General features: G+C 39.2%; 3 protein-coding genes across 3 annotated transcripts; 2 read left to right on the forward strand and 1 right to left on the reverse strand.

The window, feature by feature from the left end:
• The first annotated feature begins 3,454 nt into the window (after nt 1-3,454).
• On the forward strand, nt 3,455-7,129 carry LOC18007995 (betaine aldehyde dehydrogenase 1, chloroplastic). Its single transcript, XM_006390308.2, has 15 exons — nt 3,455-3,735; nt 3,949-4,091; nt 4,166-4,246; nt 4,329-4,477; nt 4,589-4,681; nt 4,772-4,895; nt 5,037-5,102; nt 5,198-5,264; nt 5,447-5,523; nt 5,753-5,866; nt 6,070-6,147; nt 6,239-6,390; nt 6,486-6,546; nt 6,661-6,767; nt 6,894-7,129. Exons 1-15 carry the CDS (start codon nt 3,627-3,629, stop codon nt 6,979-6,981), a joined length of 1,509 nt encoding a protein of 502 aa, XP_006390370.1. The 5' UTR covers nt 3,455-3,626; the 3' UTR covers nt 6,982-7,129.
• A 356-nt stretch (nt 7,130-7,485) lies between these two features.
• LOC18007996 (mannose-1-phosphate guanyltransferase alpha-B) lies at nt 7,486-10,811 on the forward strand. The gene is made up of 15 exons (XM_006390310.2): nt 7,486-7,902; nt 8,143-8,240; nt 8,317-8,417; nt 8,526-8,604; nt 8,692-8,752; nt 8,849-8,895; nt 8,978-9,070; nt 9,150-9,240; nt 9,354-9,402; nt 9,491-9,604; nt 9,729-9,876; nt 9,955-10,047; nt 10,128-10,196; nt 10,329-10,371; nt 10,480-10,811. Exons 1-15 carry the CDS (start codon nt 7,842-7,844, stop codon nt 10,578-10,580), a joined length of 1,248 nt encoding a protein of 415 aa, XP_006390372.1. The 5' UTR covers nt 7,486-7,841; the 3' UTR covers nt 10,581-10,811.
• Nucleotides 10,812-10,841: 30 nt separating this feature from the next.
• LOC18007997 (pentatricopeptide repeat-containing protein At1g74900, mitochondrial) lies at nt 10,842-12,390 on the reverse strand. Its single transcript, XM_024150651.1, has one exon. The coding sequence runs from the start codon at nt 12,382-12,384 to the stop codon at nt 10,933-10,935; it is 1,452 nt and encodes a 483-aa protein (XP_024006419.1). The 5' UTR covers nt 12,385-12,390; the 3' UTR covers nt 10,842-10,932.
• Nucleotides 12,391-12,601: the final 211 nt, after the last annotated feature.

Genomic DNA, 12,601 nt, shown 5'->3' on the forward strand with positions numbered 1-12,601 from the left:
ATGATAAAGAAATACTCAGTTCTAGACTTCTAGTATTTGTTTAGGCACGTGGGTCAAAAACACTGAACAATTTAGTTTAAAGATCACTTTTTTTTTTTTTTTTAACTTCTGATTCTATTGTAGACAAATCACAGATTTATGAATTGTAATTAAAATTTGTTGTAGAGTATCATCGCCTAGCAGGTGAATTCACCAACTCCATGAAATTGAGTACGAAAGATGTAACCTTTTTTGTATATACCCGAATTTGTTAGAGCCTTTTATTGGATTGAGCGAGAGTCCACCTTTCCTGATGCCATCATCGTTGATACTCACTTCATTTGAAAAAACCAAATTTTTATTAGTAACCCGGTGATGGTAATTCTACCGGTTGGCCAAGGCCCAAGGGAAGCTCTTCGGGGAGCATGACGATTTCTTCGGTTCGAGTTGTACTAGTAGTGGGAAAGATACTTTTTCAACTTGCTTTGATCTATGCTCCAAGAAGACTATAAAGCCTAATTGAGATCCAAAGTTTCTCAGATACAAAAGCGAAATAAAAGAGAAAAAGAAAAAGGTGATGTTAGGAATTTATTTTTTATTGTTGTGCCAGCATTTGGATAACAGACTTCGATTTCATATTGGTTTTAGACGTTATAAGTTATTGGACCAGACGCAGAATTACTGATTACTGCTGCTCATTAAATGTTTGATACGGACAGTTAGTATGTTCGATTACGATCTACGTGACATCATAATCAAAGTCAGATCACACTCCTTGAGTTCCATAAAGCCGCCTTTTTCTACAACCATATTGCTAGTTAGCTTTTTTAGATGGCGGTAAGAAGTTTTTGCCTAAGGCCATCTCTATTGTTGATCACCTTAGTGGGGATCATAAATTATTTTATTAATTTTTGTTTTGTTTTGGAACAGTGATGAACTTCTCCCTACAAGCGACCTCCAACTTTTGAACCTATATTTGGGTTTATTCGATTTTAATTTTTTTTAAATTAAATTATTTTTGAAAATATTTAAACAATACACACGCGTAAACAAACAATTTTTTATGGGCTATGTCATGCCTGAGAGAAAGACAAATGACTTCAGTGTATTTTCAGACCGACTGTTCGGATCTTGTGAGCATGTGTGAATCACCAGTAAATTGACCGTCCTTTATGACAAAATTAGAATCCTTTTGTATACTTGGCGAGAGCTTCTCAGAGTTTACCTTATCCTATATTCCGAGAATTCAAAATCTCCGGACGGATAATCTTGCAAAAGGAGCTCGAGCAAGAGGAGTTATTTTTTCCCAAATCGATCATAACGAGCCGGTCGAAGATGGTTCACAAACCACTCCTATGATAGGCCAAATGTGATTGTAATAGTTGGATAGCAGAAAAAAAAAACAAACAATTCTTTATAAATCAACATCTTGTTTTGCAAGTAATCCTTTCTTGTTCTCAATCGGATTAAAAAATGAAGACAAGCGTGTGTGTGGTGTTGAGCTGAATACCTTCCCGTACATCCCTTCTATAGCTTTCATTGACTCCTCTTCTGTTTCATACTGCAAATCCTCTAATTCATTAGTATTCAACTACCGAAATGATCCATAGACCAACAACAACCTGATGACAATAAACAATGTGGATTACCAACCAAATCACTTCATTTCACAGATTATTGCATAAAGCATATTTCTGTTTACACGGTGTATAGACAAGGTTCAACTGAAAGCTATGAAATGAAACTAATTTCCCATAAGAATTTATCCATTTTCTAGATTGTTAACTAGATTGCAAATGTCAGCAGCAAAGGTTGGAAATACCATCAGGAATTTTTTCAGGTCCTTTCCTAAAGAAATGCTTCGTAGGATAACAAAAGCTTGGTTTAGTTCACAACCAAACAAAGAACTAACATCCAGATATTTAAATGGTCAAGACTCTGAATCTTACTTGTTAATGAATGTGTGAGCATTGGACAAAAATAGATCTCCAGGCATATAGACGGAGATTAAAGTTCCTCATTATTCACAAGTTAATAACATAATATTAACCAATAACAACCAATAAGCAAAGCAGAGAAAATCATCTCCTCCTCGTCATGTCTCACAACCAGTTCCCAACCAGCTGAACATGAGTACAACCAGGAATTATGATCATAATCTAAACTTTGTCTGTTAAAGAAAGTTGAGAATTTGAAACATACCCGGCAAAGTTTCTGCTTTAAGAGTGTGTCTGATGAGCAAAAGAGGCTGAGGATAGAGACGAAGGACTTCTACAACGATCAGCCGTATGTACCTGCAGAAGCATGAAGCAAAGAGGTCAACGATTAAAATAGAGACCAAAAGATGAAAGAAGATATCTAATGGGAGATAGGACCAGATGTGCGAACCAAATCAGTTATGTTCTATTAGCAAATCCCAATACATCCCTAACAGAAACATCTTTCCAAGTTCATAAAAACCAAAATTTACAATTAAGAAAAGACACACGGTCCAGCGTAAACTGCATTGAGAAATTTGTTTTGCGACCAGGCCATGGATCCTACATGCAAAATCGAAAAAAAAAAGGGAAAACAGCCACCTATTGCTACCAAATACGACCAATGGAATACCACATTAAATCAGAAACGAAACCCATATGGCAAATCTTCCCAATTATATCCACAAAAATTAGAAAACGAAATCGAATGGCAAAACTTGAAATCTAAGAAAACGAAGTCGAAGATTCATCAATGATTAGAAATCTAGATGAGACTGCACCGTTTCTACGAAATCGAAATTCAGATACAGAACAAAGAAGAAGAGAAAACCGCAAATTCTTTACCAGTATAAACGCGAACCGATTTGCTCTTGGCAGATTATCGGAAAAAAGAGATAGGGGAAAGAATGAAATTTTGTCGAGAAATTTTTAAGGGAAAAGAAATGTCCGATAAAATTTTTTTCTTCCCACTTTGACCAAAAATATACCGCCAGTTGTCCGATGATACTGAGTCATACAGGATCAACAGGTTGAGTGCACTCATACGGGTTCATCAAAAATAAGCTTGTTTTTTAATTTTTAAATCCAAAAAAAATAAAAGCTCTACTTGTGATATCTACTCATACTCCGTTAGAGATGCCCTAAGTACTCTCGAGAGCAGCAACAAAATGAAGAAACCATAATTAAGGACCCATAAGCCTTGAAGATCTCTTGTTTGCTCCATCAATTGGTTTCTTGATCCTGCCTCGTTCTATTGCTTTCTTTTTTCTCTCTGTCAGAATTAATCGCCAGTTTTCAAAACGGAGCAATCGTAATTAACCTCCTTACAAAATTACATTACAGAGTAATTTTATAATGGTTGAATCATGAAAGTTATCAAATAGTTATTATGGCGTTAGCGTTATGCCAAGTTTTGGAAAGTTAATTGGAAACATTGACCATAACTGTGCCATTAACTTTTTCAACGTAGATGATGCTGTCAGAATCACAGCTTATTAAAAAAAAAGAAACTTTGAGAGAGAGAGTTAGGTGTCACCGGAAGAGAAGAGGCGTTTAAGTTTCTTCTTCCTACTCAAAATCTACAAGTGCGTTAACCACCATCAATCAAGTGACAGCAGCAACTTCGAGTTTCTCCATCTCAAAGACAGAACCTTTAGGATAAGAGAGACAATGGCGATTCCGATGCCTACTCGCCATCTATTCATCGACGGCGAATGGAAAGAGCCCATCTTGAAGAAGCGAATCCCGATCGTGAATCCGGCTACCGAAGAAATCATTGGTAAACCCTTTTGATCCTTTTTTTCCTTTTTCTTTTCTCTTCTTTCGCTCACAACCCGATACAGCTCGATTGGATCCACGATCTTTACTTCTTAGTTCTTAGTTCGATGAGGAGATTTCGCTTTTGGGAGTCTTCTTAATCTACTCAGGAACACTTTTTTTTTGTGTGTTGGGTATCTAAATAAAAAGGATCTGTATGTTTTGGATGAAACAGGTGATGTCCCTGCGGCTACAACGGAGGACGTTGAGGTTGCAGTCAACGCTGCTCGAAGAGCATTTTCAAGGAACAAAGGGAAAGACTGGGCCAATGCATCAGGAGCTGTTCGTGCTAAGTACTTACGTGCTATTGCTGCTAAGGTATTCGTTTTTGATGTTTGTGATTTTGATGTGGAGACCTTTGTGCAATCGGCTTGATCTTCTCATATGTTTAGGTTAATGAAAGAAAGTCACATCTGGCAAAGCTAGAGGCGCTTGATTGTGGTAAACCACTGGATGAAGCAGTCTGGGATATGGTATTGTTGCTTCCATTTTGGTAAATGTCGGATCTTTTTTTGGCAGGTTCGATCTTGATGTGCTTTTTTTGATCTTCTGTAGGATGATGTCGCTGGATGTTTTGAATATTATGCTGACCTTGCTGAAGGATTAGATGCTAAGCAGAAAGCACCAGTCTCGCTTCCCATGGAGAGTTTTAAGAGTTATGTTCTGAAGCAACCTATTGGAGTTGTGGGACTCATTACACCATGGTAACTCTCGTCAACTCTTAGTTTCTTTCTTGGGGTCAATGTTTGTCGCGCCTAATCTATATAATGTAAAGTCCATTTCAACCAAATCTTGAACCTTTTTTGATGTCGAAGGAACTACCCCCTTTTGATGGCTGTTTGGAAGGTGGCTCCTTCACTTGCTGCAGGGTGCACTGCGGTTCTCAAGCCATCAGAGCTGGCATCAGTGTAAGTAACTGTGTATGGATCTTTTTCGTTTGTTGTGCTCTCATTTGTTCTTCCTTGATCTCTCATTTGTGTCATGGTTTTTAACTTCAGCACTTGTTTGGAGCTTGCTGATATTTGTCGAGAAGTTGGTCTTCCTCCTGGGGTCCTCAACGTTCTTACTGGATTAGGTTCGGAAGCTGGTGCTCCTTTGGCATCACATCCCAGTGTGGACAAGGTATTGGCCTTTGAGACATACTTTAAACAGAGTACAATATGACTAAAAGAGCTACTGATTACACATTTACACCATCATTTTTAGTTTTTGATGTATGCGGTTCCTAAGAGCTAAAATGCAAAAGTCATGGTTTCTTGGCAGATTGCGTTTACTGGAAGTTTTGCCACGGGAAGCAAAGTCATGACAGCTGCTGCTCAGTTGGTGAAGGTAATTCAAGTTTCTTGGAATCTGGAGTATACATTTTGTTTTTTCCTCTTTTGTTTAATCAAACAATGTCAATGACTCATGGAGCCTTGTTGCAGCCTGTTTCTATGGAACTTGGTGGGAAGAGTCCTCTCATTGTGTTTGATGACGTTGATCTGGATAAAGGTGAGTGTCACAAAAATGTAATTTAATGGACTGGAGTTTTTTAGCTAACTTCTTCTGATGCTCCTATATTCAAGATTAAAAAGATAGTCGTTGCTTTTATGGCGACTCGGACCTGGTTAACCTTAAAGATGATTTTTTTTATTTGGGTATATGTCTTTGACGCATGCTAATGATCTGAATAGCTGCTGAATGGGCTCTCTTCGGTTGCTTCTGGACAAATGGTCAGATCTGCAGTGCAACTTCCCGCCTTCTTGTTCATGTAAGTGCCAATCACGTGTTCATATCTCCTGCATGCTTTTAGGACGTTGAACCTGAACTTCCCAACACTATATGCTGTAATATTTATTACTCGAGAAATATTATGCGGTGAGATGTTAACATAGAGGTCCATGACAATGACATTTATCCCAGATCAAAACTTTCAGGTGGTTATGCCATCATAGATAAGTCTATAACGATCTAATTCTATATTCTCTAAATTATCCTAGGAAAACATCGCAACTGAATTCATAGAAAAGCTTGTAAAATGGAGCAAGAACATTAAAATTTCAGACCCCATGGAAGAAGGATGCAGGCTTGGTCCTGTCGTCAGCCAAGGACAGGTAAAAGCCCAGTGTTCATTTGTTCTGTCTTTCTATATTTTGTCATTCTGTAATATCTGAATTGTTCAACTTCTAGAGCATCACATTTTCCATATCATGTTTCATTAGGATTTTCATTTTCTTGCCTATCAAATATGCTTCAACTTTTGTGGTTATATAATAATATAATCTGAATTGGGCTGACAAAAGTGAATATTACACAGTACGAGAAAATATTGAAGTTTATCTCAACGGCTAAAAGTGAAGGTGCAACGATTTTGCATGGTGGTTCCCGACCTGAGGTATCATATCTCACTCGCTTCCCTATCCTTGGATGCAGTTTTTTTGAGGCTATGATGGTGATCTCTTATAACACATACATATGTCTCACAGCATCTGAAAAAGGGTTTCTTCATTGAACCAACCATCATAATTGGTGTAACCACTTCAATGCAAATTTGGAGAGAAGAAGTGTTCGGGCCTGTTCTTTGCGTCAAAACATTTTCCACCGAGGAGGAAGCAATTGAGCTAGCAAATGACTCCCAGTAAGATAATGTTCCTCTGATCAGATCTGATCCGTTGCATTGGTGTTTAATCTTCTTTATCAATCAAGATACTGAAAATCATTGATAAATGACAGTTACGGATTAGGAGCTGCAGTGATATCTAATGATACAGAAAGATGTGACCGTGTAAGCCAGGTTAGTGCCTGTTTCTTGAACCATTTTCAGATTCCCGTGTACGCCTAGCAAATGAAACAACAAATACCGTCTGATCATACCACAAATCAATAACTGATTCGATTACTTTGTTAGGCCTTTGAAGCTGGGATTGTCTGGATTAACTGCTCACAGCCTTGCTTTACGCAAGCTCCATGGGGTGGAATCAAACGCAGTGGATTTGGACGTGAACTGGGAGAATGGTACATCTCTCTCTTCTTCTTCTTCTTTTTTTGGGTTCTGTTACAAAATCTCAGAAGTCTTGTTATCAAAGACTTGAACTTGTACTGAACAAGTTTTGGTTTTGGTTGGTTTCTTGTGTGGTTCAGGGGACTTGATAACTACTTGAGTGTGAAGCAAGTGACTCTCTACACTTCAAACGAACCGTGGGGATGGTACAAATCTCCGGCTGAGTAATGGATATATATTACATTCTCACGAAAATGGAAAATCTAATAATGCCCTGTTCCATCTTTGTACTTTTATCAATCAGTAACGTTTGGTACTAAAGCTCATATTTGTAAAACCTTTTTGAGTTTAGAATGAATAAGCTTTGCTTTGGTAATTGGTTGTTCTGAAAGGTCAGCAGCATTGAGCCACCATTTTAGCTGCTCTGGTGCAGCGAAATCAGCAACATGCACCATTTTATGTCACCTTCAAGTTACATCAAAGTTTCAAAACTCACATGGCATTTAATTCAAAATCGGATTATACACTATACTTTGCCCAGAAGAAGCTTTTTAATTATGAGATCCGAGACTAGTGGATTTTTCTTTTTTTCATTTTCATCCTAAATAATATGATAAAAATGAGAATTTGACTGTATAAACAAATCTGAAAGGAGAGAAAAAAGAGAAAAAAAAAAGATAAAAGAAAGAGAGGTGTGAGGGGAATTTCTCGCGCTTATCCTTTAAAGGAAAGAGGTGAATGGTGAGTGTGACTTAGGACCCATCACCAGAACATTACAGCTCCCTTAGATCTCGATAACCTCAACTCACTAGTGACACTTTCGATTGGATCCCTTCAAATACTTCACCTTTTTTTCTTTTTGGGTAGTCAATTTCTCCGACGAAATCTTTCTTTAATAAAAAAAAAACGCTGAAAAACTGCCATTTTTGTTGTTGTTGTTGTTGTTGGTGTTCTGAATTCTGATTCTGCTGCGGGTGCCAATTTCTTGCTTTCTTTATTGTGACCCAATCACAGTGGTGTAATCTGTGTGTGAGAATTCAAGGTTTTCTGGGTCTGTTTAGAGATCTGCGCTTTTGGAATTTTGAAAAATGGGGAGCTCGATGGAGGAGAAAGTGGTCGCTGTGATCATGGTCGGTGGTCCAACCAAAGGTAAAAGAGTTTGCTTTTGTCCTTCCTTCTCTCTGTTTCCTCTCTCCAATTGCAAAAATGTCTGCGAAATCTCGTTTGCTCTCCAACGAATTCGTTAGATTTGGATTTGGATTTGTTTTTTTTTTTTGGTTTGGGAGCTCATCCAATGCGTTTCTCTGTTATTTTCCTTCTTATTGATTTTGGGACAATTCTGGTCCGAATAGTTATGGTTCTGATTCTGTTCGAATCTTGGATCCATAGGTACTCGATTCCGACCATTGTCGCTGAATATTCCCAAGCCTCTGTTTCCTATTGCGGGACAACCAATGGTGCATCATCCCATTTCAGCTTGTAAAAGGGTAATTCATTTTCTTCACTCTCCTCCTAGATCAACAGAGAATGAGATGATGATACCAATCCTTTTCATGTTTACAGATTCCAAATTTGGCTCAAATATATCTTGTTGGCTTCTATGAGGAAAGAGAATTTGCACTTTATGTCTCTGCCATTTCTAATGAACTCAAAGTTCCTGTCAGGTCTGATAAAATCTCTCCCCTTTCCGCATCTCAAGTGTTATCAGTTGCTCATTTATTGTAGCTCTGATCTTTCTACTCTGATTTTTTTTGGGGGTTTCTGCATATTAGATATCTGCGAGAGGACAAACCACATGGTTCAGCTGGTGGGCTGTATCACTTTAGAAATCTAATCATGGAAGATAGCCCGGTTAGTCGCCAGTCCTCTGCTCAATTGTGTTTTATGAACTATAAGTGTTTCTTCTTCACATGAGTTCTTGTGTCTGCTTCCTTGCAGTCTCATATCTTCCTGCTCAACTGTGATGTTTGCTGCAGTTTCCCCTTGCCGGAAATGCTCGGTACATTCTCTTTATTTTATTTTTACTTCAAATCTTTTGTGGACTCATCTTTTGGTTTTGATGGTCCTTCTCACTCTTGCTACTTTTATTCCACAGACGCTCACAGGGTATATGGTGGAATTGGAACTCTTCTTGTGATCAAGGTTTGTGATTGAGCATATGATATAGTCTTATTTTTGTTTCTCGTGGGTTTATCAAAGTTGCTTCTGTGTTTTGGTTGTTTAGGTCTCTCCTGAATCAGCCAGCCAATTCGGAGAACTGGTTGCAGATCCAGTTACTAATGAGCTGCTTCATTACACCGAGAAACCTGAAACTTTTGTATGTACATATCACTGAGATGCCTCAAATCTTTAGCATCTTCAAAATTGATTATAATGTTTTTATCTTCAACACACAGGTCAGTGACCGTATTAACTGCGGTGTTTATGTATTTACACCTGACATTTTTACTGCCATAGGAGATGTTTCCTCCCAAAGGAAAGATACAGGTAAACCAGTAGCAAAGATCTACAACATAGTCTGTGTTTTCTTCTCGCAGCTTCCATCTTCATGAACTTTAATCTGTTTCCTCTTTGTGCTTTGTTCCTTTTTTTTCTTTTAGCAACTCTGAGACGTGTTTCCAGCTTTGAAGCTCTTCAACCGGCAACAAGGTTTGTCATTTGTCTCTTTGTCCACAACAGAAAAAACCTTTGTGAATCATCTTCTTAAAGATTATATGTTTTAACTTCTTAAAAATAGGATTCCCGGAGATTTTGTAAGACTGGATCAAGACATCCTTACACCTCTAGCTGGGAAGAAGCAACTGTATACATATGAAACTATGGATTTCTGGGAGCAAATTAAATCTCCTGGGTATGCCTTGCCTTGTGTTTTCATCCATTTTTTTTTAAGCTGCAAGGAGAGAAAATGATTGGCAGCAGCTGAAACAGGGAAACTAGTGTACAAGTCTCTGACTTATGAGTTGGCTTTTGCGCAGAATGTCGCTGAGGTGCTCGGGACTCTATCTTTCCCAATTCCGGTTGACCTCTCCTCATGTGTTGGCTAGTGGTGATGGAGCAACGAGTGCCTTAGTGATTGGTGATGTTTACATACATCCTTCTGCAAAAGTACACCCAACTGCAAAGGTAAGTTATCTCTGGTTTTGTCCCTTGTTTCTTATTATTCCACTTTGTCACAGAGCATTCTGTTTCGTCTATTAACAGATTGGTCCCAACGTCTCAATCTCTGCAAATGCTCGTGTTGGACCTGGGGTCAGGCTTATCAGCTGTATCATCCTTGACGACGTCGAGATCATGGTATGTCTTCTTATGTAAGAGACTAAGAGCAAACCGGAAAAGTTTTCTCGAGGTTGACTCTTCAGTGACTGTTTGTCCAGGAAAATGCAGTGGTGACTAACGCAATTGTTGGGTGGAAATCGTCTATTGGGAGATGGTCCCGTGTCCAGGCATGTTTCTCTGTTCTGCTCACCTGTTTAAGTCTTAAAGAGTCTGACTCATTCTGTTTGCGGACCTTGAAATGTTTCTGTTTGGTGTTCTTTACAATCATGAACCTGAAGCTTTTACTTTGTTGATCACAGGCTGAGGGAGTCTACAACTCCAAACTCGGAGTTACAATCCTCGGTAAACTGTTTTTATCCATCACTCCTATAGTGTGGCTCCTTCTCTTTACAGACAGACAGCAAAATCTCCTTATAAACAAAAAAACTAATTAGAAACATAACGTTTCAGGAGACTCGGTTGCAGTTGAAGACGAGGTTGTGGTGACCAGCAGTATTGTTCTTCCAAACAAGACACTCAACATCAGTGTTCAAGACGAGATCATATTGTAAGTGAAGAAAGGAAGCAACCCTGTGGAGTCGTACCATCTCCCTCTGATTCAATGTTTACTGGAGAACACAGAAGCAAGTGTATTTGGGAACTAATTCACATGAGTCATTTATTTACATCAAAAAAACTTCCATACTTTGTATCAGATTCCATCATCTATACTCAGTCACAGTTACTGTAAAATGCACTGAATTTTGGCCAATGATAATAAAGCACTTGTGTAGTTTTTAAAATACACTGTTCTCGCTATATTATCTCATGTAGCTCTCTGAAAAGTGTATCGAAGTCTTCCCTGATCCAGACTGCACTAACTTCAACGCAGTGTCTTTTCAATTTCACATGCAGATAAGAGATTCAAAGCCTGAATTTCCGGATAAGCAGGCTACCAGATTTACTCTGCGACCTCAAGATCTCCTTTGCGAAAGCTTGATTCCCTGTCAAAAGAAGCCCATTCAGAACTCGATTAAAAGTGAATTTCCGGGGTATAAACCCTCTCTCAACCATCTCAAGCAGTAGTTTACCAGCCACCACCATATCTTCTGATCTTTTTCTCACAAACATCCCACTTATCAGTATATTATAAGTATCCAGGTTTGGCAAGCAATCCCCACTCCCCATCTTCTCAAACAAAGCCAAGGCTTTCTCAACCTCGCTGCATTCTGAATAATAACGTATCATCATATTATACGTCTGGAAGTTTGGTTCGCAGCCTTCGTTCTTCATTCTCTTCATCAACTCCTCTCCACGACTGAAATCTCCAGCGTGAAACAACCCTCTTATCAACACATTATACGTCGTCACATTCGGTTCATAACCTTTCCTCAACATTTCCTCAAACATCACAATCGCATTCTCTACACTATCTTTCTTACACAGAACCTGAATCAAAGCATTGTGTGTCGCAACAGAAGGAAGCACTCCTTCTCTAATCATCTCATCGAAGACATTCCTCGCTCGCTTTATCTCTCCCGCAACACCAAATCCGTGAACCACGGTTGTGTAAGTAACAACATCGATTTCACAGTTCCGTTTCTTCATCTCCAAGAAGAACTCCCAAGCCTGCTTAATCTGGCCTGCTCGGAAAAACCCTTTGAGCATTGTGTTATAAGTGGTGAGATTAGGGTTTATCCCTCTCTCCACCATCTCTTTCAAAACCTCCAAAGCCTTAGGCGTCCGTTTAATCAAACACCAACCATTGACGATCACATTGTAGGTAACTGTATCAACACTAAATCTTCCCCTAAGAGCCCTAAACAACTCATGAGCTTTCTCTACGCGTTTAGATTTACACAGGACATCGAGAATCGTATTGAAAGAAGCCAAGTCCTGAAAACACCCATGTTCGTGCATATTCAGAAAGAGATTCACCGCTTTATCGGGTTTTCCAGCGGAAGCGTACCTCTCGGCGACGATTGCGAAGGTTTTAGGAGAAGGACCGAGGCGGAGGGAGCGCATGCGGCGGATGAGGGACCATACGGTGGTGTAGAGGTGTAGACGGGCGGCGATGTCGATCGCGAGGTCGAAGGAGGAAGCGACGTGGACATATTCGCGGTGGTGACGATCGAGGAGGTGGAAGAATTGGAGGGCTTTTGGGCCGTGGTTCCAGAGGCGTTTGAGAACGGAGTTCACGAGCTGTGGAGTCCAGGGAGTTTTGGTGGAGAGTAGGAATTGCTCTTCGGGGATTTGGTGGGCTGTGGTGGGAGAAGAGAGGAGAAGCTTAGCAATGGCGGCGGAATCTGCCGGTGGTGGTTTCAGATTGGCGCCGGCGGCCGAAGTACAGAGCGATTTGCTAAACAGACGATTCATCGATTGGTTCAATTTTATTTCTTTTTTTTTGTTGGTTTGGTTCGTTTTTTTTAAACTGACTTCTACTAGCTTCCCAAATTTACTGAAATAGCTGTAAGCTTTTTAAAAATTACTGATCTCACTCTAAGTTCCCATTGGGATATAGATACACCCTATTCCTATTATGGTTTATCTATTTTTTTATTAATAGTATTTGGTTTAGTTTTCTCATTACAAT

This window comes from Eutrema salsugineum, unplaced genomic scaffold, assembly GCF_000478725.1.
Source record: "Eutrema salsugineum unplaced genomic scaffold, Eutsalg1_0 scaffold_9, whole genome shotgun sequence".
Lineage (NCBI taxonomy): Eukaryota > Viridiplantae > Streptophyta > Magnoliopsida > Brassicales > Brassicaceae > Eutrema > Eutrema salsugineum.

Bases quoted from the DNA above. Each gene is read 5' to 3' on its own strand.
- LOC18007995 (XM_006390308.2), top strand. From the start codon at position 3,627: ATGGCGATTCCGATGCCTACTCGCCATCTATTCATCGACGGCGAATGG. The intron at 4,247-4,328 runs GTATTGTTGCTT...GATCTTCTGTAG, and splicing joins ATGAAGCAGTCTGGGATATG to GATGATGTCGCTGGATGTTT. The intron at 6,391-6,485 runs GTAAGATAATGT...GATAAATGACAG, and splicing joins GAGCTAGCAAATGACTCCCA to TTACGGATTAGGAGCTGCAG.
- LOC18007996 (XM_006390310.2), top strand. From the start codon at position 7,842: ATGGGGAGCTCGATGGAGGAGAAAGTGGTCGCTGTGATCATGGTCGGT. The intron at 8,605-8,691 runs GTTAGTCGCCAG...GCTTCCTTGCAG, and splicing joins TAATCATGGAAGATAGCCCG to TCTCATATCTTCCTGCTCAA. The intron at 9,605-9,728 runs GTATGCCTTGCC...GCTTTTGCGCAG, and splicing joins GAGCAAATTAAATCTCCTGG to AATGTCGCTGAGGTGCTCGG.
- LOC18007997 (XM_024150651.1), bottom strand. From the start codon at position 12,384: ATGAATCGTCTGTTTAGCAAATCGCTCTGTACTTCGGCCGCCGGCGCC.